The sequence below is a fragment of the Mastomys coucha genome, unplaced genomic scaffold (assembly GCF_008632895.1).
Source record: "Mastomys coucha isolate ucsf_1 unplaced genomic scaffold, UCSF_Mcou_1 pScaffold9, whole genome shotgun sequence".
In the NCBI taxonomy this organism is placed as follows: domain Eukaryota; kingdom Metazoa; phylum Chordata; class Mammalia; order Rodentia; family Muridae; genus Mastomys; species Mastomys coucha.
The window spans coordinates 18,758,936-18,786,628 of record NW_022196915.1 but is presented as its reverse complement, the minus strand read 5'-3'; the positions used below and the strand labels follow the sequence as shown (position 1 = coordinate 18,786,628).

The window sequence follows — 27,693 nt, the reverse complement described above, 5'->3', positions numbered from 1 at the left end:
TGGTTTTTCGAGATAGGTTTTCTCTGTATATCCCTGGCTGTCCTGGAACTCAACTCTGTAGACCAGGATGGCCTCAAACTCAGAAATCGCCTGCCTCTGTCTCCCAAGTGCTGGGATTAAAGGTGTGTGCCACCACTGCCCTGCTCACAGATCAGTTTGTAAATACATTTCAGACTGCTGTTTGAAGCCTTTTATTTATTCTGTCCTAAATAATTTTGTGTTTTTACTATTATAAACCTCACTTATATAAAGTAACCTTATTTATTAAAATCTGGGGTGGTATTAGGGTATACTTTGAAGTTGCAAAAAACATTGAGGCATGGGCCTGTGCATTGTGAATAGCTACTATTATGGCTTATAAGATTACTAGAGAAACAGTGGTCCTAAATACATTTTTTTTTCTCATTCTTCCCTGGTAGGATTTTGAATATGGTGACTAGGCAAGGGGCACTTTGGGCTAATACTCTAGGTTCCCTGGGTAAGTATAAATCTTGTTAATCTTTTATTTTGAGACAGTGCCTCATGTGGCCCAATTTCACTTCACTTTTATTATGTAATTGAGAACCTTGGAATTCTGGTCTTCCTGGTCCCCCCTTCCGAGTTCTGAAATTACAGGTGTGCCCTGGGGAACAAACCCAGGGCTCTAGGCATGCAAGGCAAACACTCCTCCACTGGGCCATATGCCCAGCTAGTAAGTCATTCATATAAAAAAGAATGTGCAGTTTGGTCAACCAAGATTCTGGTTCTAGGCTAAACAACATTTAAATCCACTCAGGTAAGTATTGTAGCTATCATCTGTGAAAAGACTCATAAATGTTCTTGTCTTAACAGTATGCCAAGTAAAATCCTGTTTTGAACTAAATGATGTCCAAGTCATGGGGCTATACATGTTAAGAAAGGTTCAAAGTCTTATAGTGAGACGTGACAGACTGGGTCAGACTTTATGCTTTATTTTCCTAACAGCCTGTTGATTTAGTGAGTTCATCTGTAGATTTCCAGGACCTAAATGGCAGGGTTGCAGTAACTCTTTTGTAGATAAGGAAAGCATTCACAGTTGTAGACAAGGGGTGATTTAATAGTGCTTAGTCAGAACCCAGTGCTTTCATTATACTGTTCATGAATTTGTTCTTTTGATTGCTAGTGATTTATAATCTACTTGTAGTGCATATATGTTACCATTTAAAGTTTTCATAATTTTTAGACAAGCTGAACTTAATGGTACTCTTTCTACTTATAGCAGATTAAGTAAGAAACAAACTTGAAAAGACAAAAGGCCACTATTGTAATTTGCTATGAAATTTGGAAACTGCATTTTCATACCAGAAAGCCAAAATTCACATTTTGTATTTTGACAAATGATGGCTTTGATGGTCTGCTATGTCTACAACCCTAAAACAACCTTCTATATACACGTTAAGGTCTTCTGTTCTTTTGTAATTGCTTATATACCTAAGAAACTCAGCAGCCTCTGCCTACATCACAACTTACTTATTTTTAGCCCTGGAGATCCTGCATTCCAGAAAGCCCCGTAGTTTTAGGCAGGAAGCAATAGATGATCACTCTAGTATTTACCATGTTTCCCATTGTAATATGATGTGGCTGGTCACAATGTTATCTGTGTCATCATTTTCATAAAAGTATAGAAGTTCTACAACAGACAACAGGCAAGGCTGAGCTTAATGGAATGTTGGAAAGGCAAGTGTAGCTATAGTTGGTTTTGGCTTTTTTGAGCCAGGGTCTCTGTTTAGTTTTGGCTGGCCTGGAACTTGATACGTTGACCACACTGGCCTGCAACTCACAGAGATCCACCTGCTTCTTTCTCTAGAGTACTGGAATTAAAGGTGTGTACTACCCATGATTTTGAAAAAATGGTAAGAAAGCAGTTTAATGTATATTGTGTCCGATAGACATAAGTGAAGTATATGTAAGGGCTTGGCTAAAGGTTCTGTCCAACTAATGGGTTTTGTAACATATAAAAGTCAAGCTTCATCCTTTTATTAATATTGTGTGGGTGCAGGTTGTTTGGGGGAGAAGGTGACAGGACCTTTCTATGCAGATAAGCACATACCTGGATAGATTGGATCTTGCCATGTAGAGTAGGCTGGTCCCTAACTTACAGAGAGCTTCCTTCCTCTGCCTCACTAGTGCTAGGATTAAAGATGTGTGTCACTGTTGGCTATAGTGTTTTTCTATAATAGAAATATATAGGTACTTTAAAAACAAAATGTATAGGCAACATAAGTAAAATTTGAAATATTTTTCTTAGACTCTGCAGTAATACTTTCTAATAATAGCATTTCTTCTGCATCTTCACAACCCTTTGTATAACCAGTCAGCTGTATGGACATGTACCTGGTTTTATGAATCAGTAAATGAGGGTTTTCCTTGCTTTTTGGTTTGTTTTAATTTTTGTTTTGGCTCTTCACTCTGTAGACCAGGCTGGCCTTGAAGTCAGAGATCCACCTGCCTCTGTCTCCTAGTGCTAGGACTAAAAGTATATGCCACCATGGACTGGCATCTTTCTACCTTGTATGTGACTGATATTCTGTATTATAAAAAAATCCCTTTCTGGATCCCTGCAGTGATGCAGATGTTCTTGGTGGACATTTTATTTGTTGCCAGAATTTTCCTGTTAAAGCAGTGCTCTAGAGATGATTCTGTCTGTCCTTGGGTGTGTTTACCTAGAACAATGACTGTTCTAACTTTCCTCACTGGTCTCTTTCTACTTTAGCTTTGCTCTATAGTGCTTTTGGTGTTATCATTGAGAAAACACGGGGTGCAGAAGATGACCTCAACACAGTAGCAGCTGGAACCATGACGGGAATGTTGTATAAATGTACAGGTAAGTGACACTGAGTGGACAGTTGAAATGGTTTTAACTATAATATATAATATTCAGAGGAAAAAATACACGTGTACATGTAGTTATTAAGGGTTTTATTATTTTCTTGACGTTAGCTCCTGGCAATCTGATACTCTACATTTGCTATCTCATATACGTGGAAGGAGACAATATTTGTCCCTTTGTAACTGACATTCTATTTCATCAAACATTTCTTCATGGCTCATGACATAATTGTGTCATGCTTCAGAGTCTCCCCTCCTTAGAGCTGTAAACACAGCGTCTGTTGTGTTTATACCATCATTTATGAAACTATTCTTCTATCAGAAAGATGATGAAGTGTCTTGTTTGTAAGTCCTCTCTCATACAAACCTCAAGGGAATAAAATCACAGGACCTTTTTTTCATGAACAAGCTGTCTTTACCTGCTATACCTTTCTTTTGTGACCTAGGCTAAGCAAATCCTAGTCTGACCCAAAAGTCTCCTCTTTTTTTTTTTACCTTAACCACATTGCCTCTAGGGTGGAGAAATAAAGGAACTCTTAAGAAAGAGGTAATAGTTGATCTGGGCCTGAACAGTGGATTGAACTTCAAGTATATCATATGATACCATGAGAAAGATGTGGGACACGAGTCTGGAAAATAGTTTTAGATTTGAAACATACGAAGCTACAGTGAGAAGTTTAAATTTAGGTTAAAAGTCACCAAAGATATTTGAAAAAAAGAATTACTAGAATTGGGTTGGAGATAGTTCAGCAGTTAAAACTACTTGGCTGTTTTTCCAAAGGACTTGGATTTTATTCTCAGCACCTATAAAGTAGCTCATAGCCATCTCTAACTCTAGTCCCAGAGGATCCAGTCCCTCTCCTGGCCTCTGTAGGCACTTCATCCATGTGCATGCACTAGTATACAATCAATCAAAAGAATTACTAGAGTTATACTTGTGAGAGATTATTAGAAATGTGACTAGAAGGTAGAAGCAGCCAGGCATGGTGCTGCACACCTTTAATCCCAGCACTCAGGAGGCAGAGGTATATAATCTCTGAGTTTGAGGCCCGCCTGGTCTACAGAGCAAATTCCAGGACAGCCAGGGCTACATAGATCTTATCTCAAAATAAAAAAGAAAGGGTGAAAACATAAAGTCAGAGTAGTTAAGGAATAATACTAATTATGTTTTAAATTTATGATATTCGCCTTAAGTGTAGCTACAGATGGTAAACTTTATACCTGATGAAGGCATGTGAGGGGAAAGTTATATATCAGAGACAGGTGAGGCGTACATGAAGTTGTGCTGGGTTAGATATTCAATACTACATAAAACCAGATGTGGTGCACACATAAAATCCCAGCAGCCTGATGGTAGACAATCAAAAGTTGAGGGTCCTTTTTTGGTGTGTAGGAAATTTGAGACCAAGCTGGCCAGGAAGAGACACTGTCAAAAAGCTTTTTTCTGTGTTTTCATAGAAATCCCATTTGTAACATATTAGAAACATTGTATCATTAGTTGGCTTTAGCTAAGACTTAACCAAAAAGTACTGATAGAAACTAATTTAAGGAGGGAGAGGTTTGTTTGGACTTAATGTTCCTGAGTTCTGGTAAGGCCTGTAGGAGCAGAGCAGTTCATATTAGAGCTTGCCAAGAAACACAGAAGAGTGGCGTACGACTGGCTCTCTCCCTCCTGACCACTTTCTTTTGTCCAGCTCCCAGCCTATGAGATGCTGCCACCTACTTTCAGGATAGAGTTCCCCCTTCAGTTAATCTTTTGGAATGCTGTTATAGATAACATGCCTCTTCAGTCAAGTTGACAATAAAAATTAAGCATCACAGTATGTCTTTGATCAACCATCACACAATGGTTTGCTGTTCTGGCTTTCTCAGCACTCCCTGCCACATCCATTCCCTGTGTGTACAGTCTCTTCAAGGCAAGTCAGAGTTTTCTGTTTGTTCATTTGTTTGGTTTGGGTTTGGATTTTTTTTTGTTTTATTTTTTTTTTTTTGGTTTGGGATTTTTGTTTTTTGGGTTTGGGGGGGTTGTTTTTTTGTTTTTTGTTTTTGTTTGTTTGTTTGTTTTGCTCCCATAGTACTATATCCCTTTAGTAAAGTGACGTTTTTGTTTTGTTTCATTTTTATGTCTCCCAAGTGATTCTTAGTCATTTGGGCAGTGTTTCTGGAGACATTGTTTGTTTGGGGGGGGGAAGTTCGAGACAGGGTTTCTCTGTGTAGCCTTGACTGTCCTGAAACTCACTCTGTAGACCAGGCTGGCCTCAGAAATCTACCTGCCTCTGCCTCCCAAGTGCTGGGATTAAAGGCATGCGCCACCACCGCCCAGTGAGACATTGTTTTTATACAGCAGAATGAGGGATGTAGTACAATGCTGTTCTTGCGACAGTTTTAGAAAGGGAAAGTATTGGCTCAGGACACTCACAGCCAAGTTCTTGGAACAAAGGAGATCTATTTGCTTTAAAGGAACATACAGTGGGAAATGAGAGACAAAGACAGAAGAGGAAGGAATAAGGGAGGAGGAGGGTGGGTATTTGTCCCAAGAAGAGAAAGGACTGCCTCTGGGTAAAGAGACAGATGCTGCCCATAGGCTAATGGTGGTTTATAAAGGTAAAACACCTTTAGAATGAGGTGTTTAATTTTAATTGGGCATGTTACTTAGGTGAGCCAAAGGTGCCTTCTGATTGCTGGACTTAAATACTTTGATAGTTGGACCTTGATAGTCAGCCTTAGGAGGAGGAAGTGTCCAAATAATGGAATAGACCTTGGTGGCTAGCTTTAGGAATGTAATGTAATGTTTCTTAGCAAGGCAGAGGGAATAGGGGAGAGGGGCAAGGCCTGACAGAGCTGTGCTCGCCATACTGGAGTTGATGAGAACCCTTTCAGGTTTTATGAATCCTAATTTAATAGCTGATATAGACTGCTTTGGAGAAAAATTTAATTCTGGAAGTTTTAATAGGCTCATTTGTGCTTATGATTAAATGGGAATACCATTTAGAAGATAAGACTTAATCAAAAGTCCAGTTTGTTCCCAGCCTTCCCATTAGGCTCTCTTCTACATGGTTTGATCCCTTGGTTCAAAGAATAGATCATTCTTTATACTGACTTTTACCTCATTTAAAGGTTTTTACTTTTGATGTTTACTTTGCTTAGAAGGTTCTTTCCAAATATGTTTCTTGGGGTTTTTGTTTGTTTTGGGTTTTGTTTTGTTTTGTTCGTTTTGGTTTGGGTTTTTTGGTTTTTCAAGACAGGGTTTCTCTGTGTAGCCCTGGCCGTCCTGGAACTCACTCTGTAGACCAGGCTGGCCTTGAACTCAGACTCAGAAATCCACCTGCCTCTGCCTCCCAAGTGCTGGGATTAAAGGCGTGCACCACCACTGCCTGGCTCCAAATATGTTTTTTACAAATTCTCATCTGTTAGTCTTGTTTATATATGGCTGTCTTGAGACCTCCCTTAAGTGCTGAAGCACATAAGGTTCCATGCTAAAATTAAATTAAATTACTGAAAACCAGATTACTTAAGTGCAAAATCTGCATATTAAAAGTGGTAATAACTATTGCCAAAGTGACCTTTAAAGACTCTGTTTCATTATTAGTTTGAAGTATCATCTACCCTATTTTTTAATTATGTGTAAATGTGTTAGTGCCTGCATGTGAGTATGTGCACATGGAGGACAGCGGTGTGGAATCCCCAACCTGCAGTTACAGGTGGTTGTGGGCTGCCTGATAAAGGTGCTGGAAGTCTAACTCAGTCCTCTGGAGGAGCTAAAGTGTTCTTAATCACTGAGCCATGTCTCCACTCCTACATTGTATTGAAATGAATGCCAACTGATTGATTTAGTTTTGAAACATCTCATAGATCAGCCTGGCTTCAAACTTGTAAACAATCCCCACAACCCCTTCCTGACTGGGAAAAACAGTATCTTATGTCTCGTTTTGGTTTTCCCTAGTTGGTGCTAAGATTGAGAAACTTGTGATATTTATTGCTATTGTAATTTCCCTGAAGCCATTTCTCCTTTCCTACTGGGTGTGCCTTCAATTACTTTTTTGAAGCATTTCCAACACTATGACAATTAGCCTTTTACCTATTACATATGATACATGAAATTTTACCTAACTTTAAGCTGGGCTTGTGACACCAACTGTAATCTCTCAGGATATTGAGATGGGGGATTACAAATTCAAGGCCAGCCTGGAAAATTTCTTTATTGAGGACCCTCTTTCAAAAAGTAAAGATAGGATCAGAGAATTGTTTATGGGTAAAATGCTTGCCTGTCATTTATGACAATTACCAGTTTATGATAATTACCAATGCCTTGAGGAAAAAAAAGCCTTTTAATTGATACTTAAAATAGCAGTAATAGAAGTCATCAAGAGGCCTTTGGGAATGTGCATTTGAATTTTTGTAGGTCTGACATTTGGTTTTGACATTTGAAAGAACTGGTTAACTAATGGTAATCCTGATGGTACTTGCTAAATTTGAAATGCTAACTTTTTACCCCTTTACTTTTTATACTTTTACTAACTTACTTTAAGTTCCTGGTCCTCCAGCCTCTGCCCCCCCAGGTTCTAGGTTTCCATGCCTGTGCTACCATGCTAGGCTTGTTTTTTTTCTTCTACTCTAGGAAGCTCTGTGATAGTTTACACACTACACTAAACGAGTCTGAACTCTTCCAAATCCTTGAAACCAAGTTGAAGTTATGTTTTGTTCTGTCACAAAAAGTTTATTTCTATAGTCAGCCTGTCCTCTTGAGTTTTGCTTTAAATCAGAAATTATGAAAAGGAACTGGTCTGCTTTTGTTGGAGTGGCTTCAGTATGAATTAATATTGTGACTTTGGCTCAGCATATTATCACCAACTGTTCCACAATTGCAGTTGCTCGGTTTCACAGTTGGCAAGCCTTGTCACTTGACATAGCATTTTTTTTTGTCTTAAAGAAGCAAGTTAAAGCCCAGCAGTGTGGCACGGGCCTGGTCTACAGAGTGAGTTCCAGGACAGCCAGGGCTACACAGAGAACCCTGTCTTGAAAAAACAAAAAAAAAAAAAAAGCAGCAAGTTTGGTACAGTTTTAGGTTTAAGGTTACTAGCAAACAGGAACTAGCTTCTGTTTTTAAATACTTAAAGCCTAGTATAGTGGTCCGTGCATACAACCCCAGCACTGGAAACCTCAGGCATTGATGTAGTGCTGGGCTTATATGCATGAAGTAGAGGCTTGTGCTACTACCCCTAGTTTATGGGATGCTAGGGAATGAACTCAAGACTTCAGACATTCTAGGCAACTCTTCTACCAGGCCCCCTGGAGGTTCTATTTGTGTATTTGTATAAAAAATAAAATTCCAAGTACAACCCATTTTCAATATAGAAAGCTGTTCTTATGCTTGCATGTGTCAGGAAAATGTGGATTTTATAATTCTTTTGAACCTTTATCTTATGTTTGGAATAAAGTATAACTGGTATTTGGAATAGATGAATTACTAGAACCCAAAATAATGCATAATGCACGTAAAGCAATTGTAGAAACAAATATACCTTTCAGAAGCATAAACATAGAACATATATTGTTAATTAAGCTGTTAATTAACAAAAATGCATTAATGGTGAATTCATCTATAGAATCTAGAGTCACTTTAAAGATTAAGATGCAAGGCTGCAACATAGCTCAGTGGGTAAAGGCACTTGCTACTGAACCCTAAATTGACTTTCAGGGACATACATGGTGAAGGAGAAACAACTCCTACAAGTTGCCCCTTTGACCTCCACAGCACATGCACACCTACATGCACAAATACACACAATAAGTAAATACATTTTTTAATTAAAGATTGTTATATTTCTTAATGAAAGGAGTTATAGTAAGATGTTACTTAGTGCAGAACATATTGCTCAGTGAATATTCCTTTCTGTGTTCTAGTAGACTCTGTTACTCTTTACCCAGACAATTTTGACCCAACCATTGAGGCTTTAGTTTGTATATTTATTTGAATATTGAGAATTGATCTCTAGTTGTCAAGCTTGGAGGCAAGCCCCTCTACCAGCTGAGACATCTTATTGGCCCTGGTGTGTGTCTGAATGAGTATACTCATATTACTATTCATAATTCCCAAAGATAAAAGTAAAAGTAACTCAACTGTCCTTTACTGGGAAAATGGATACATAAAATGAACTCTATTATTAAGCCTTTACAAGGCAAGGAAGGGGAATGCTGACATACACAGCAGTGTGAATGAACTAAGAATAATAACTTTGTGCTAAGTAAAGTAAGACTATGACTAAAGGACAAATACTGGGTCACTCTACTTATGTGAGATATATAGAATAGTCAAAATTGTTGACATAATCTGAGCGGTGGTGGCACTTGCCTTTAATCCCAGCCCTTGGGAAGCAGAGGATTTCTTGAGTTCAAGGTCAGCCTGGTCTACAGAGTGAGTTCCAGGACAGCCAGGGCTATACAGAGAAACTGTCTCGAAAAACCAAAAAAAAAAAAAACAAAACAAAACAAAACGAAACTTGTGTTGCTTCCTCTTTACATGGGGGTTATTTTTCAAACACTTCAGATTAAATGCTTATTGATAATCTTTTTCCTCACAAAAGCTTGTTTAGTGTACATAGCTCAAAGTCTAATCTGGATTTCTTTCTCAACTAGTCTATTAATGCTCAGTGCTTTAATTGTATTAGTTTGGGGAGGGGAGGGAGTGCTGGTGTCCCTATCATTACTAACTCAAAGCTTGTTTACCACCACTGCTTCCTGAGTCCTAAATATTTGAAGGACTTGTCCAAAGTCCAAATGCTGACAATACTGTTTCCATGTAGGATGTTCACTTCGTTTACAGCCTTAAATCCACTGACAGTGCTAGTGCTGTTCTGAGCATGGAATGACTCAACTCTGACCATCAACAATATTTTAACCAGAATTGATATGGTTACAAATCAGACTGGGGTTAGCCACCTCATCAGTCTTGAGGATCTTAGGTTATAAGTCATGACAAGTGCTAAGAAGTTACCAACTTAAACTACAAAAATGTGTATTATGTGACTTGGGAAATTAACTCCTGGATTTAATAATGGTTTAAAACTTTCCTGTTGTGTAGGGTAGATTATTTAAAAGAGGGGCTTTCTCTAAAATATCTATATTTTGCAGCACTTTTATCCCAGTTTTATTATATCTATCTACCTTTAATGCTAGGTCATGAGATATAGAAGGTTGTTTTCATTTGCTCTCCTTCTTTCCCCAGGTGGTCTTCGAGGAATGGCACGTGGTGGCCTGGCAGGATTGACACTCACCAGTCTCTATGCACTGTATAACAACTGGGAGCACATGAAAGGTTCCCTGCTCCATCAGTCACTCTGAAGATTTTTGCCACCTCAGGAATGGGGGACACTTCATGGTCATCCAGATCAATTAATAAGTCAGTCTGGAGTTGCTTTCTCTCTTGTACCTACAATTACTTTGAACAATTGGAGACTGGTTTGCTGTGACAAAGATCATGGATGGGTAGCCCAGACTGCACTGCTTGTCCTCAGTGAGTGGAAGCCAAACCCTTTGGTGGCTCACTGAGTATTTGTTCTCTTCTCCTTTGGAGATGATCTTGCACCTCTACCCCCAAACTGAAAAACCACTTACTCTCCAAATTCAGGCCATACTTTTATTACCATGTTAATTCATTTAAAAATCTAAAACTTAAATGTTGCCCTGTTTTCCAAATAAAGGGTGAAAATAGAACCAAAGTCATACATACTTCCAACATAAAACATAGTTATCTCCATTTAATAACATCTGGATGGATGGGGACTTACCAGGTAAATCACTTGCTGTGCAAGTGTAAAGACTGAGTTTGGATCCCTGACACCTACATACATGCCTAACAAGTGTGACCACCTACCTATAATCCCAGTGCTCGGCAGGCAGATAGGATCCTTGGAGCAAGCTGGCTAGCTGTAGGTTCAAGTAAGAGGGTATCATTGTCAACCTCTGACAAGGGCACACACACAGATATCTATTGAGCTTTTTTTTTTTTTTTTTCTGCCAGAATTAGGCCAACACCATGTGAAATAAAGGGCTACTGGGAGCATAACCTAAGATTTTCCTCCAACATGGGATGGAGAGAGATGGCTCAGATGTTAAGAGCACAGACTGCTCTGCCAGAGGTCCTTGAGTTCAATTCCCAGCAACCACATGGTGGCTCACAACCATCTATAATGGGATCCGATGCACTCTTCTAGTGTGTTTCTGAAGACAGCTGCAGCATACTCAAACAACCTCATATTTCAAGTTAATCATTAAGAGTAGTGTCCTAGAACAGAACACTCTGTACAACAGTTGACCTTCATTCTGTATGGTAACTCTCTGGGAATAATAAAAGCTGGAAGTTTCCTAAGCCTGGGAAAACTAAAGGAAAAAATGATAATCACAAAACTGCACTACAGGGTGCATAACATGGTAAATACTAAGCAACCTCTGGGAAAGATAGTGTAACAGGAAAGTACTAAACAAGTGGCAAAATCACACCAGGATATGTGTATTTTAATATATGTGTAGTTTTTTAGGGAAAGGCTATAGATAAGATTCACAAACTATACACACTTTGTATATTTGTTTATTGTACCCCGAACCATTCTGAGCTTTACAGACAACACAAACAACTGTGATGTGGCCATTATGCTTTTTAATAGAGATATAAAACTTAATCAATGCAAAAGAAAGTTTTATATATCATTAGCAATAGTGATTAACTTAAATTATTTTTAATAATGTGAATACAGTGTGTGAGACCTCAAAAAAGAAACTACAAAGTTCCCTGCAACCTAAAATGTTGGAAAGGTTCCTTAAATTGTTTTTACCTACCAACTTTATAATACTCAGTGGCATCTAGGGGGACATAAGAAAATATGAGGCTCTTTTCAGCTATGATTTGAAGCTTTAGTAAAGCTGTATGGTAATGTCACTATGGGACCATAAAATTTTCCCAAAAGTACTTCCAATATCATAGGCATTTCAGAGGCTTAATATTAATAGTTCAAAGCACAGAAAGCAGCTAAGTTATCCTGGAGAATTGTAAAATCCTGCTACTCTCCTATACAGAAACTTTCTAAAATACAGCCATAACTCAAGGATGTCAGTTCTGTGAAGTTTCAATGAAACACTCCAAGGCACAAGTGTTGAACACAGCCTGTTAATCAAGATGTCACTGCACTGTACTTTTTGGAGGTTCAGGATGCTGTGCTTGAAATGACAGGACATTGACTTTATCCCTAGTTAAGAGCACCAGGTGTCAAGCTCAGCTTCCATCTACACAGGATGCACCAAAAAATCCTTAGGGTGATGAGTGGTTCAGGTATTAACATTCCTAACACATTTTACGTTTCTGCTTTAGGGTTCTTTAGTTAAAGCCAAGGTTTGTAGGACATTAGGGGCTCTAACTTCCCTTAGAGTGGTCTTAAAACAAAGTCCTTTTCAAAGAGCTCACTGGATACTTGGAAAGAAATAAAGGCAATTGTAGTAGCTTAATTTTTTTCCAAATGAGAAATGTTAGAACTAATAGACATTTAGTAGGGAAAAATATACTGTATTGGCAAGGTTAATTATTTGTGTGAAATATTCTGTATATCAACTGAACAGGAAAAAAAATTCAAATCACTAGAAGCCTGTAACAAGAGAAAGAGCTAAAAGACAAATGTTAGAGAACTTTACTAACTTGAACACATACTTGATACAGAAATATTTCACTTTTAAAACTAGTGTTTGCTGTAGAAGCTGGTAAAGGCCTGTGTACTGGGATGTGGTTTCTAGTATGGGAGGTGATCATAAGAATGAATCACATTCACTTCAAGCCTCTTTCACAGACTTAACTCATAGATTATGATTTCTGTTTACTAGTTCAAAACTAAGCAGGAGAGGAACTAAGCTGACTAGTCAGGCTTGGAATGCACAATGATTTGGCAAGTCGCAGTCACTCAGCTCAAGGATGTGCGATAATCTGTAGGAAAGTTCTAGTAGTCCATTCCTTCACATCTGTAAAGAAAAGCCCATAGAAATTTCAGTTCACTGCTGACAGCAAAATTCTTCACCGTGAAATAAACTCAGATCTTAAGCTACCACAATCCATGAGGAGATAAGAAAATTATGGGCAGTTAACAGATTGAAAAGTATGATAAAGTTCAAGGTTATTTTTAGTTTATTATTTGTATGATGCACATGGGGGGCGTGTGTGCTATATGGTATAGGTATGGAAGACAGGATAATTTTGTGGGATCAGTTCTAGTTTTAATTGGTTCAGATTGTCAGGCATTTTATTTGCTATAGCACAGAGTTAACATTAAATTTAAGAGACTTTGCCAGGCAGTGGTGGCGCTCATGGCTTTAATCCCAGCACTTGGGAGGCAAAGGCAGGTGGATTTCTGAGTTCAAGGCCAGCCTGGTCTACAGAATGAGTTCCAGGACAGCCAGGGCTATACAGAGAAACCCTGTCTCGAAAAACCAAAAAAAAAAAAAAATTTAAGAGACTTCTATTCATGTACAAATTAACAGAAATATGGTTCACTGGGGGGGAGACAAGTTTGTAAGAAGAAAATATTTATGAGCCACTATGTAACAAAACTGATGCAGGTACCTACCTGTAGAGGAGTTCTGTACAGCCATTTGTCTTTGTCAACTTTAAGCTGCATACAGGCAAAGAGATCACAAACTGCAGGGAGGCCATAACAATCTGAGCGAAAGTTACGTTCTTCTTGTAGAGGTGAATTAAGAAATACTTCCTGCAAGAAGATAAAAAAAGATGACTTACTGGTAGGCATGGGACTAAACTCCCAAAACAATGTATTTTTTTCAAGAACAAAGGTAACAACTGTTGCAACAAAACAGGTTGGACTTTCATCTTTACTGTAACATGAATGCTAAGGACCTGAGAAACTTACGAAAAAAATGCAGCAAGTTGCAAGTTGTGACTAGGGAAAATTACTACCTCATCCAAACTTAGCAGGAATTAAATGAAATGGGAAAAATTGGGTCTCTGCTCACCTGTGCCTTCTTTCGAAGTAGCCACTTATCTTCTCCAGAGGAGAACTGGCTGAGGCTTCCCACTTTCTTTCCTGGTAAGACCCAGTCAGCAGTGTTAAAAGGACACCAGGAAGTGGCCATGGGGCTTTTAAGCATTTCTTTGCCAGCTCTCTCTTCCATACTAGGCACTTCCTTAGGACCTCCTTTGCAGGTAGGCCCAATAAGCCACTGTGACAAGGAAGTATTCTTTATGACCTGGAAGGAATCAGCAAGTCTAGCAGGAGTCATAGCCTTAGGTGTCTTAGCTTGTTCTGTTAGCTCATTTCTGGAAGGGCAGAGCCACAGAGTCAGGGACTCTCTGTGTTTCTCAGGCTCAGACTTGGGTTCCACAGGCATTCCATTCTTGTCCTTTCCTTCCTTCTTCAGAAGCCATTTATACACCGCTTCCTTCTCACAGTTGTCATCACACACACATTCTGCAAAGCTGGTGCAGGGCTCGTTGGCTTTGCATACTTCCTCTACTTTACATGTGTCCTGATGGTTCTGGGCAAGCCAGCCCTCGGTGATTGCGCTGGGGACCGACACTGATTTTTTGGCCTCCAAGTGGTCATTCAGGCATTTCAGATTGCCCAGGTTCTCAATCTCCACACCTCTGGGCTGGTTACCCTGACAGTTGGTACAGGAGTCAGGCTTGACAAGCCAATCACTCACATTGTAGGGCTCTCTGAACACCTGGAACAAGAGTTTAAACTTCTCACTGGTTTCACAGCTGTCATTCACAGGGTTCTCCAGCTCACAGGGTTCCTGAGGAGTCACCAACCAATCAGACAGGTCCAGTTCATCTTGATCAAGGAGCTCTACATCTTCAGCCTTTTCAACTTCAATAGAGAAAGAACCGGTGCTATAATGGCTGTTACATTTTGAGGAACTTGGTTTTCCAGAAATATCTTGTTGATGACTGTTAAGGAGCCAGTTTTCTAAGCCCTTCAGATTGCCCCAGGCATTGCTGAATTGACTGCAGGCTCTGGCAGAAGTCTATAAAAGTACCCAAAATTAATGTTTAATTCTCCTGAACAAAAAAATACTAAAACATTTAAATGAAAATCTCATTTTTATAATCTTTTCAAAGTATGAAACTAGAAGTATTTGGAGCATTATAGATTTTAGAAAATGAAACTGGTATTCTTGGTATAACGCCTGTGTGATAGGACAGACATTAAAAATCTAACAAAAACATTTAACTGCTTCAAAAGGAAAATTGATACTCTGTGAAAATCAAGGAACAAACTTGAAAACCACTACCACTAGTGGAGAGGTTTGGTGGTTGGCAGTTTGAGTGAGAATGGCCACATAGGCTCATATATTTAAATGTTTGGTTTCCAGGAAGTAGGCTATTCAGAAAGAATTAGGACATGTGTTAGAAGAGATGTATCAATGGGTGTGGACTTTGAGGTTTCAGAAGCTTAGGCCAGGTCCAGTGTCTTGTCTGTCTCTCTCTACCTCCAACTTGCAGATAAAATGTAAACTCTCAGCTACCACCCCACACTATGCCCACCTGCTGCCATACTCCCCTCCATAAAGAGTCATGAACTCACCTTCTAAAATTTTAACAAGTACCCAATTAAATGTTTTCTTTTATAAGTTGCTGGTTTCTCTTCACAGCATATAGAAAAAAGTAAGACTGGTGAATATTCCACTTATTATCAACCGTTAACTTCTTAGAAAGCCAAACTGGCACAATGTATCAAAAATCAAAAGGGTACTTAGGCTGAATAGTAACCTAGGAATTCAATTTATAGGCATTTACTCCTAAGAACTCCTAAATGTTTAGGGAACAGAATCTTAAGTTTCAGCCAATCAAATTGTATGTGATCAAACATTATACACTTGCCAAAATGAAATACAAAATGACTTGTGTTTTGAGATAGGGTCTCTCTATGTAGCCCTGGCTGTCCTAGAACTTGCTCTATAGACCAGGATATCCTTGAACTCACACCTGTCTCTGCTTCCCAAGTTTTTGGGATTAATGGTGTGTGCCACCACCACCTGGCACAAATGATTTTTAATTACATGCATGCACAGAAAAATGCTGTAAACAAAAAATACTTTTAAAGCCATGTATACACGGCTTGAGTGACTCTTTGAAGATTTATTTATTTATTTTATGTATGTAAGTGCACTGTCACTGTCTTCAGACACACCAGAAAAGGGCAAGAAATCCCAACAAAAATATCTTGATGACATCATTTCACTTAGAATTATGTACTTGCATATTGCAAGAATTTTCTCTAAACTTCCTACCTATAGTGAAGTAATTTCCCTATTGTAATTAAAGATTTTAAAACATGTACTTTTAAATAATGCTAAAAAACACAAATTACTGTTAACCCAGTCTACCTCAGAAACAGTAAAGGCACTGTTTCTCCCATGACTACTCACCTGACTACTCTCAGAGGTCTGTTTTGGGATAAGCCAGTCCTGTGGGTTCATACTGGGTACAGAAGGAGCCTGAGGACCAATGGCAGGTTTGCTTACAAGAAGCCACTCACTGAGAGAGACAGCTGTGCCACTGGATGCTGACTTCTTGAAGCCATGAAGAAAAGAAAAAGAAACACTTAGCTGCATAACAAGGCAGTATCAAATGCAAGAGAAAACTTAACAGAAACAGGAACCCAAGTACTCTAACCGCTAACCTTAAAGTCTCATGCCTTCCCCCAACCTCAATTTAAAATTTTTTTTCTTGGCTGGTGAGATGGAGTACCAGTGAGGGCACCTGCCACCAAGCATGACTGACCTGAGTTTAAGCCACTGGATCTATATGGTCCTCTGACCTCAACACAGGCACTGTGGTGTGTGCATCCCACCATACATAAACACAAATATAATTTTTAAAATATATTGTGTGAGAGAGCATGGCATGTGTATAGAGGTCAAATGACAAGGGACTGAACTCTAGGTAACCTGCAGGGTTAAGCCTTTACCCCCTGAGCCATCTTACCAGTCCCAATTTTCACAATTACAAAACTAGGGGTGGTTTGCAATCTAGCATTCTGGGAGGCCAAGGCAGGAGAAGGTTTCCACATTGAAGCCAGTATGGGCTATATAACTACTAGTCAGACTGAAGTAGACAGTCCGAGTGATAGAGTTCTTCTCAACTCAGATGTCTTCAATCTTTTATTCACTTACTTTTACAAACACATCTCTGAATTAGAGAATCCTCAAGCAAGAACAAGTCAGTAACAATGTTAATAATTACCAATAAAGTGATTATTTTTCTCCTTAATCTACAAAACTTAAAAATTTATAAAACTAAATTTCTATTTGACATTTAGTGCTTCGAGAGAGGCAATCAAGTGGATGCTCTTCACAAATTAAAAAAAAAAAAATGGTTATCAAGACACAAAAGAATTCATAACATAATGACTCAATTACCAGAAACAAAACTGTGGTTTACCTGCTCTGGCACCTGGATATACCCTCTTTTCTCTAGGAAAGGCCCAATACTTGAAGAGTTAGCATGAGCCATCAGATGCTCAGGAATTTGCTATAAAAAGAAGAGAATTGTGTTATTTACACTGTCATCTATCAAAAAAAAAGTAATAGCATATAATCCTAAATTTTAAAATCATTGAACAAAGCATTCTATTTTCACTAAAGTACTATTCACTGGAAATCCAATGGCCTATAAGGTTTGTGTTATCTATGTCATCTTAAGAAATCTTCCCCATATTTAGCAGTACCTCAATTTAAACAAGACCCATGACTCGGTTGACTGTCCAAATCCGTAACGTTTATGTTTAAATGTGTCAAAATATTTTTGAAGACAGAAAATGAGCTCTAAGTATTCTCAGTAAGTCAGCAACAATCTCCAAATTGCCAACATACTGTCTAACTTAGTACATTTCTAAAGGTCACTACCTCTAGCAAGCCACCATCCATCCATGAGGCCAGAGACTTGAAAAGTGCCCTAAGAAATAGCTGAAATTAATATTACTTACAATGGTCTTGAGGGATCCAAATGTGGTGATGGTCTGGCGTAGAGCAGATGTATCTGCTTCAAAGAGTAGGACAGTTGAATCTTCAGGCTTAAGAGCCAAACTGCCCAGTCTACCAAAATGATAAAATGTAAGTATTTTTCAAGGAATATCAGTATTAGCAAGTGTAACATTAAATATAAATGTAGGATGATTTTAGACAAGAATACAAAGTTGAGTTAAATCCAACACAGGCAATAAGTTACAAATGACTTGCTTTTATGTCTACTAGTATAGACCAGAGTCAAAACAAGTAAAAAGTCTTTACCTCTCCAAGCACAGAGAGACTTGATTGGCAAGTTCTTTGTTCTGGGTATACTCCAGTTGATGAATAAGACAATTGAATTGTCCCATTAGCTACAAGAAAAATGCAAACATCTAGCCACAAAAGTACCAGGAATATCCAAATTAATAAAAACCACTTTAGATTGAATTTTTATCTGACATAATAGAAGGCAGAGAAAACATTCACTGGAATCTAGAAAGCATACTCAAGCACAGTCACCTTACCCAATATAGCTGCTGAGCCTGTTGCTGCAGTGTCTCCTCTTTAAGCTGATAGATGAGATCTACCTGTTCATTGAGCCACACCTCACGGCTCCGAAGGCATTCCAGGTGGCGACTTATGCAGCTGTGAATCTGAGCTTTTACCTAGGAAATGCATGGTAGCATAAACAAGTGTTATAAGCCAAAGAATAACAATTCCCATAAAATGCTCATGCTCTTACAAACTTTTGAGGATCAGAAATCCTTTATTATTTACTGGCCACTATGAAGGGTCTCCCTTTTTCAGCATATACTCAAAAATTTCCCTACAATTTTAGTGATCCCATGAAGTCCTATGAATCCTAATTAAAGAATCCAAGCCAAAATGCATACCTAACTTCTAAACTCCTTCACTCCTCCTCCTGAGAGAATTAGGCTTATCTAGGGTATCAGCAATCAAAAGAAAAAGATGCCAGGGATACTAATTCTCCTCAGCTTTCCAGGAATTTTAAAATATAGTCTTATAAATTTATCATTGATAAACTTGGTGGTGCACACCTTTAATCCCAGCACTAGAGAGATAGGAAGGCTGATCTCTGTAAGTTAGAGGTCAGCCAAGTTCCAGGACAGCCAGAGAGTACTAGGGGTGGTCAAGGGGAGAGGTAAACAAAAGAAAAAAAAAACGATATGCTAGCTACTGTGTCCTTTTTCCCACATGCATGGAATAAACAGTCCTTTAGAGTAAGCCAGAAAGCAAGGAGATCATTAGGAGTAATAGTTTAATTATAAACTAATGTTCCTAAAAATGTATATAATAATTAACATTTTGTCTATATACAAACATTTTGAGGGAAAAATTCAAAACATCTATAAATCATAAGGGTACTCACATAAGTATATCACAAAGTTCCCCTTGGGGTGGGGCATGTTTTCTAAGTCATATACAACTTGAAGCACTCACCAGCAGAATGCTATTGGAACTAACAAATTTCATTCTGGCATGCAGTGTGACAGTCATGTAGAGACTACACCACTTAAAATCATGTTACCAACAAGTTAAGTGGGCACATAATGAAGTGACATTTTTTACGTATCAAAAAGGTGCAACTACCCTGAGCATTGTGGTACATGCCTTTAATTAACAGCACCCAGGGAGGCAGAGGCAGGTAAATCTCTGAGAGTTCCAATCAGAACTATAGAGAGAGACCCTGTCTCAATAAGTAAATAAATAAAATGCAGCTAGGCAGAATACTGCCTGCTCTGTTATTCTGTATGACTGTGTACAAGAACCACACAAAAGAGCAATCAAAACCACATGCTAAATGGCACTCTACAATTAGATTCTCAGATTCTTCCAGCCGGACTTATTTCCCTATGAGATCAAAAGCTCCAACACACCAGGCAGAGGACTAGGGTTAAGACCATTCAGGATATGGGATCAAACTTTCTGGGTGGCACTGAGAAGTCCTTTGCTGTGCTACAGTCAGACCAAGGAAAAGAAAAGCACACAGCACACCTCTCGTAAATTATCTTTAATTTGCTGTTCAGCCCGGAGTACTCCACCAATAGCAAGCTCCAGCTCCCTCCTCGCATCACTGCACCTCAAAAGTGTTTCTCTACTACTGTAGCAGCCACTCTGTTCCAGGGATGTGTTCATTCTGCTCACTGTTCCTTTAAAAGAAAGAAAGAAATCCAAATAGCACCATAATTACATCCCCAAACCATCTTCCAATCATGACCCCAAAGGTTTCTCCAATCAGCTCTCACTACTAACAACTTTGGTGATTCCAACATATGTATTCTTAATACATATTGCCTCCCTTTCTCACCAAACTATTTCTGCTAGAAAACTTTTAAGTGGAGAGGTGGCACGCCTTTAACCCTAACACTTGGGAGGCAGAGGCAGATGGATCTCAATGAGTTTGAGGCCAGCCTGGTCTACAGAGAGAGTTCCAAGATTCCAGAAACCCTGTCTCAAAAAAAGCAAAAGAAAAGAGGGAGGGAGGGAGGGAAAGAAGGAGGGAATTCTGACTATTATATTTAAGGACAATCTACGTGTCAACATATATATCTGAGAAAAATACACTAGTGGTCCTGAATTAGCAGAACACATGCTAGTGAAAATGTTAGGCGAACATTAAGCCATGTTTGATACTTGCAGGTATAATCCCAGCACTAGGTAGAGGAGGAGATCACAGCAAGTGGGACTACATAGCACTGGCTTTGAGACCCTGTCTCTTATTTTTTTTTTTTAAAGATTTATTTATTTGTTATATGTAAGTACACTATAGCTGTCTTCAGACACACCAGAAGAGGGCATCAGATCCCATTACAGATGGTTGTGAGCCACCATGTGGTTGCTGGGATTTGAACTCAGGACCTCTGGAAGAGCAGTCAGTGCTCTTAACCGCTGAGCCATCTCTCCAGCCCTGAGACCCTGTCTCAAAAAACAACAAAACCACCAATCACTAATAAGTTTCTGGACAACATATGTGGCTCAGTGTAGAAGTAACTCTCTCACCACGTGTGATTACCTGGGTTCAGTTCTCAGCACCCACCTAGGTGGCTTCCAACACTTGTAACAACTCCAGGGGAGCTAACATCCTTTTCTGGATTCCTTGGGTACCCACATAACAACGGGACAGACACACAAAAATACTTTTTTAACAGACAATATTATACCTAGTAAGCTATATCTAACAAAACAATTCTATGTAATTTAGATATAAAAGATTTCTAAAAAAGAATTTAGTGTGGATAAGTACCCAGAGTTCTCTAACAGAAGCCGGAGAAAAACACAAGTGGAAAGAGAAGCACGTGATAGAAGGAGATGAACAAAAAGAAGAGTGTCAGAAAATGATGAAGCAGACTAGACAAAGTTCACTGGAAGGACAACCGTGTTTGTCTTGGACAGATTTGGAATTAAGGTAAACACAGAATGCCTAGCATGCATGAAGGCCTTGGTTCAATCCTCAGCACTAAAGAAACCAGGCATGAAGGTGCATGCCTGGAACCCTTGTACTCCCAAATCAGCAGGAGGAAGATTAAAAACTAAACCTCAACTAATTATCCATCTTCAGCAACACAGTAAGGAAAGCCAATCATAGTCATAGCCCAAAAGAGGTCACAAGGCCTGTGTGTAGTGGTTTGTTTGTTTGTTAACTTGTTTGTGTTTGTTTAATGAATACCCGTTTTCTCTAATTACTGGGATTGAAAACATAAAAGGCAGATGTTAAAAACAACATAGATCTGTGACAGAAACAGATTCTAAAACTATTTCTATGTAGTCTTAAACCTAATAAAGCAAAAAGAACTTGTTTGCTTTGAAGGGTAAGGACAGCTAGAAAAGAATTAATAAAAAGAAATAAATAAAAGATGGAGATGTTGTTGACAGAAAATTCTGACTTGGTACTACTATACTGGATATTCGGAAAGTTTAATTCATGTGTTATTTGGATGCATTTGTCACAAGGCTACGTGGTCCTGTGATTATTAGGCTGAAAATTATTTCTGAGTAACATGTTATGGAGACATTTAGAAAAAGGGAAGGAAGGCTCAAAACCATGGAGGGTGGAGGGGGAATATCTCCAAAGAGGAAGGCTGTTTGGCCTAGATAAGCAACTCTGGGAGGACATGATTACAACTCTCCAACATTTGGAGACCTGTTTAGTAGAATCAGACTTCAGAATAGCTCTAAGGAGGGGGCTGTCTTAACAAACTCCCTAAAGTCCTGAAGACAATGACTTCAAAGAAGCCTGCTTTGGTCTCTGTAGCAGCATCCAGCTCAATGAATGGAGTCACAATGGCTGGCTGCCCATTTGAGGCAAAGCAAAATTTTGGACTGGCCTTGACAACATCCCCGAGACCAGGTTTCATATCTGGCTGAAAGCTGGACAGAAGCAAATAATGAGTTCTCACCCTCAGAAATAAACTAGGGGCCTGGAGAGGTGTCTAGGCAGTTAAATGTACTGGCTGCTCTTCCAGAGGACCATTTTCTAGCATCCACATGGTGGCTCACAACTATCTGAAGCTACAGTCTCAGAGGGTCCTCAGACACCAGCCATGCAAATAGTACAGAGACATAAATGTAGACAAAACACCCCATACATGAAATAATTTTTTTAAAAAAGAAAAAAACTAGTAGAAAGATAAAGCTCAACAGGCTTTCTTACCCTTCAGCAAAGGACTCAGATCGAGGAACTTCTGAGTTCCGTCGAATACTCAAGTTCAGTAAATTTTCTAACTTCCCACTAGCTAATTCTGTAACCTCACTATGTTTACCCACAATGACCTACAGAATAAAGGGCTTCCTCAATTGCATCTGTCAGAAGCCCCTGTGGAATTTTTCCTAATCCTGGAAACTGCAGCTGTATTAATTTATTTCTATCTCATATTATAAGTGAGCTTCAAGTGTATTGGGCACACACTGTAGGGTCTTTGAAAAAACCTGCCAACACAGTAATATTGGAAAGTTTGGAATGATGAGTGTCACCCATTACCACAGATTGTTCCACACTGCACTCAAGTTAGCTATGTATGACCTATGTAACTATTTTCCCAACTGTCTTCACCTGTGTCAAACTTCTCAAGCCCTCACTTGTGTGGAATGCTAAAATGCCTGACACCATGAAATTTTTAATTAAAATTCTGCTTCACAATGTGAACCTCACTCACATACACAATTCTAGATAAGCCAGAAACACTGAAATATAAGTAGAGCAGACTGTACTACTAGATCTTAACAGTAATCCTTGAAATCCAATTACATACATGTTCCCAGGAGTGGACACAGACAAAACAAATAGTGGCTCATGGCAGATCTTAGCACTCAGGAGGCTAAGGCAAAACTGCATAGAGTTCAAGTCGACTCTGAGTTACATAGTGAATTCTAAGACATCCTGGGCTACAATGTGAGACTGTCTCAACAAAATAAAAAGATCCCTAGTTGATCTTCTCATGTCAGCAATGAGAAGCTATAAAAATGATTACTATATTGTTATCTACTTTTTTCAACTTAAAATGGGCACTATCTTTCAAAAAGGAAATCATCTTGTTAAAATTCACAAGCCTATCTCAGCCTCCCAACAACTTGGATTACAGTTATGTGCCACAACTCTGTACTAAGTTTTAGAGTACTGGGGAAATATAAAAGAAACACACCCAGTCCTCAAGCATCACCATCCCTGCCCCCCCAAAAAAACTGCACCAAGTTGAGGGAGGTAGTATCTATATGCAGCACACATATCTAGCTATTAAGTCCAAAGACCTTTGAGCCAGTATTGAGCAACAAACCACAAAGTAAAGATAACTTGATATCATATGCTTTAACCATAAGATTTCCAAAAGGCTGTAATTCTCATGATTCACACTAACCACAAACTGAAAGATGGAAAAGCTTACTGGGGCCATAGTAAAGTGTTTAGCATGCTCAAGGTCCTGAGTTCAACTCTCAACACCAAAAATATAATTAAACACCAATAATATAATAAATTTGCTATTTTAATACAGGACCCACATTTCATGCATGAAGCCAAAGGACTACACAGTATAAATGATACATACATACATACATACATTTTGTGTGTGTGTGTGTGTGTGTGTGTGTGTGTAGAACAGTGAGTCTGGAGCTGAGCACAGGTTTCGTTTGCAGAGACTGTGTGCCCTACAAGTGCACTTTCTACCTTAGAGGCCAAAAGGCCACAGATCCCTGGAACTGGAGTTACAGGTGGCTGAGCCACATGAGTGCTGGGAACCAACCTGGTCCTCTGCAAGATAAGCAAGTGCTCTTACACATTGAACCAGCTCACCAGCCCCTAAATGGCCCTTTTAAAGGGTCACAACCACAAGGGGTGAGCCTTGGATTTAGAACAAGGGTTCTCACTGGGCAGTGGTGGCACGCACCTTTAATCCCAGCACTTGGAAGGCAGGAGGATTTCTGAGTTCGAGGCCAGCCTGGTCTACAGAGTGGGTTACAGGACAGCCAGGGCTACACAGAGAAACCCTGTCTCGGAAAAAAAAAAAAAAGAAGAAGAAGAAGAAAAAGGGTATTATAACCCATGAATTATGTTTGCCAAAATTAAGAGTTTCAGTTTAATGTTTTTAAGGGGTTTATTATTAATTTCCACAAAGAGTCTCAATACATTTTATAGTCCTTGATAAATTACAAGCAGTGTTCCAGAACCAACTACCTTGGATTACAACTACTAAAACAGGCAGCACTGTCATGATAGGCTCAGAATAATCAAAATACTACCAAGTACCAGTGTCAAGCTGAAAGGATGGAAGAGAACCTCCAGTTCCAGCATGTGTAAGTAACCAGAACCACTCCAGGCTTTAGTTGTTGACTGAATCAAGGTTTTAAAAGATTATCTTTTTTTTTTAAATTTAATACAGGGACTCACCAAGTAGACCAAGCCTGCCTCTGCTTCCGGAGTCCTGGGATTAAAAGCGGCTGCCACCTCCCCAGGCTAGAATAGATAATCTCTTAATGCTAGTTTCCAGCTCTCATTCTGTGTCAGCTTGTTCTCTGCCTCCAAAAAATGCCCTCAATTTTTAACTGATTTTCCTGGCAGTTGAGTCAATGAAGTCAAGAGGCCATAAGAGACCTATAAGACACACACATATATATCTTAAAATACTGTCAACTGTGTTATGTTTGAAGAGACAACCTACATGAGACCGTTTTACAAACTTGGAGTGAAAAACATATCAATTTAGTAACAGTAAATGGTATTTTGCAATTTTACCTTGAGCCATTTCTTGACTTCACTAGCTGTTTCTTCTTTCAGTGAAAAAAAGATTTTTTTAATCACAGCACATTATCTCAAAGAGTATACAGATCTTAAGTTGAGTACAGTTCAAATTCTTTACCCTCCGCAGCGCTCTAGTTTGCTTTCACAAGTAGCTACTAAACCCAGCACAAAAACTAAGCAGTAACTGGGAAAAAACAAAACAAACAAACAAAAAAAAAAAAACCGGCTGCAATATTCTGCCACCTAATGGCAAAACTAAGTAAGGTTTTTCTGTTTCAAAAACTAAAAAACTAACGGTAAAATTAAGCTGGAGTAGCAGTGACTCAAACAGCTTTCTAGGCTTCCCGTTGCCCTTTCTAGGAGCGGCTGGTGAAATTGGTCTCCCAGGGCTTTCTGCACGCATGCGCAGTCCCCTGGCCCAGGTTGCACACTTACCAGGTTGTACAGCCCCGCGACGAACTGCTGCGTGAACACGCTCGCCCGCCTTTATACCCTACCGGCCAGTCAGGCGCTCAGCCAGGTCACGCCCCGACTTGCGCGCGTCACGCCTCCCTTCCCCCTCCACAAACACACCTGCTACTCCGCCCATCACAGGGCCTCCGTGGGCGCAAGGCTGGAGCCTTCCGCAGCCCTCCCCTGGACCCAGCCCCCGCAGGAGGTCTCAGCAGCAAGTCACTGACTACAAAGGACAAGAAGGACCCGCAAGCCGACCGCGATAACGGTCCAGCTGCAGGCTGAGGTTCTCCCCAGAGCTACTTTGATTAGGTTAGTTAGGAGATTTCTTCTTTTTTCCGCTTAGAAAAGCCTTTACTGGCTGGATAGCAGAGGCAGGCAGGCTCTATGAGTTTTAAAGGCCAGCCTGGTCCAGAGCGCGAGTTCCAGGACTGCTGGAGGAGCTACAGAGTAAAACCCTGGGATGGAAGGTCGGGAGGGAAGAAACTGAAAAACTCTTGCTGCGTAGTTAAGGCTGGTCTCCAGCAAGTGCCTGGGGTTCCAGAGTGCAGAGACTGGCAGGATACAAAGTGGGTGGAAGGAGCCAGGGCACAGAAAGAGAAACACACCTCTCACCCTGGGATCTACTTTACATTTCCTGTCTGAAAGTAAAGAAATTTCAACATACATAAGACAGAAACTGCCTACAGAGATAGAGCTTATTTTCCTTTTTTTTTTAAGATTTATTTATTTTATTTATATGAGGACACTGTGGTAGCTGTCTTCAGATACACCAGAAGAGGGCATCAGACCCTATTACAATCCCATGATTATGAGCCACTATGTGGTTGCTGGGAATTAAGCAGTCAGTGCTCTTAACCACTGAGTTTGTTTTCCTAAAGGCATTTCAGAAAAAGGTATCAGAAACAACCAATTGCATCAGCTGTGGTGCTCAAACCTGTAATCTCAACAGTTAGGAGGAAATGGGATCAAGAGTTAAAGAGAAGTAGCCGGTGGTGGTGGTGGTGGTGGTGGTGGCGGTGCGGCAGCGGCGGCGCACACCTTTAGTCCCAGCAGTTGGGAGGCAGAGGCAGGCGGATTTCTGAGTTCAAGGCCAGCCTGGTCTACAGAATGAGTTCCAGGACAGCCAGAGGTATACAGAGAAACCCTGTCTCGAAACACCAAAAAAAAAAAAAAAAGAGAGAAAGAGAGAGAGAGAGAGACAGAGAGAGAGAGAAGTGCAGCCACAGAAGAACTCAAGGCTGGCCCAGGACTCCTGATACACTTCAAAGAGTACAAATTAACAAAAGCCCTACACTTATTTGAGGTCAGAATGTCCTGACCCAGAGTAGAACTGTATTAACTCTTCTCACCCCTATCCCCCAACAACACACCTCATAGAACCACCACAATTTCATTTACAAACACTAATTCTTTAAACCAGCTTTTAATTTTTTTAATGTTTGAACTTTACCCAACTTTTAAACTCTGCTTCATCTTTAAACTTTGCTATAATTCACCATTTTTGAGCAATGCAGCAGAAGTCATGGTAAAGACATGTACGTGCAAAACTCTGAAGAAGCCTATCTATGCCTTTGATGTCTACTGCCAGAACAGAAGGGTGGACATCTCTTATCTCTACTTAATAAATCCATTAACTTTGCTTCACTCAGACTAGTTAGAACATTCTTTCCTGAGGTGTGGTCAGAATCCATCCAGCCTTACAGAGTGGAGGGAAGGGCATGTGAGCTGACTCAGGACACTGGAGGTAGTTATGATTACAGGTATGAGCCACATCAGACACTTATTTTCTATTTTCAGTGCATATAAATGACTTTGTGGACATTAAGAGTAAAGCAAAATCATGAGAGAAGACTCAAACATCCCAGATCAGCATCACCTCCTTTATCCTGAAGTGCAGTTTGAGATCCCAATTAATACATTCATTACAACAGACAGACAGAAAACAGCTAGTTCCAGATATCCTGTTTGGATAGAACATTTGGTGAAGATACAAAGACTAGATGAATGAAAAATGTACAGTTCAGCCGGCGGTGGTGGTTGCATGCCTTTAATCCCAGCACTTGAAGGCAGAGGCAGGTGGATTTCTGAATTCAAGGCCAGCCTGGTCTACAGAGTGAGATCCAGGACAGCCA

At 39.6% G+C, this 27,693-nt stretch overlaps 2 protein-coding genes across 6 annotated transcripts in view; one reads left to right on the top strand and one right to left on the bottom strand.

Moving 5' to 3' along the window:
- LOC116084792 (mitochondrial import inner membrane translocase subunit Tim23) overlaps positions 1-10,561 on the top strand; it is a 17,786-nt gene extending 7,225 nt beyond the window's left edge. Inside the window, exons 5-7 of the mRNA XM_031362033.1 lie at positions 420-478; positions 2,732-2,842; positions 10,073-10,561. Coding sequence (XP_031217893.1) covers positions 420-478; positions 2,732-2,842; positions 10,073-10,188 — 286 coding nt within the window. The 3' untranslated portion in view covers positions 10,189-10,561. The remainder of the gene's footprint in view (positions 1-419; positions 479-2,731; positions 2,843-10,072) is intronic.
- A 925-nt stretch (positions 10,562-11,486) lies between these two features.
- Ncoa4 (nuclear receptor coactivator 4) overlaps positions 11,487-27,693 on the bottom strand; it is a 20,777-nt gene continuing 4,570 nt past the window's right edge. Inside the window, exons 1-11 of one of the 5 annotated variants that reach the window (XM_031362030.1) lie at positions 25,100-25,531; positions 24,755-24,958; positions 19,870-20,024; positions 18,378-18,518; positions 18,136-18,224; positions 17,832-17,940; positions 17,288-17,377; positions 16,273-16,416; positions 13,855-14,868; positions 13,452-13,592; positions 11,487-12,849 (exon numbers count right to left, since the gene is read on the bottom strand). In XM_031362030.1, coding sequence (XP_031217890.1) covers positions 12,844-12,849; positions 13,452-13,592; positions 13,855-14,868; positions 16,273-16,416; positions 17,288-17,377; positions 17,832-17,940; positions 18,136-18,224; positions 18,378-18,518; positions 19,870-20,010 — 1,875 coding nt within the window. In that variant the 5' untranslated portion in view covers positions 20,011-20,024; positions 24,755-24,958; positions 25,100-25,531 and the 3' untranslated portion in view covers positions 11,487-12,843. The other 4 variants (XM_031362031.1, XM_031362027.1, XM_031362028.1 and 1 more) reach the window with 4 other exon arrangements.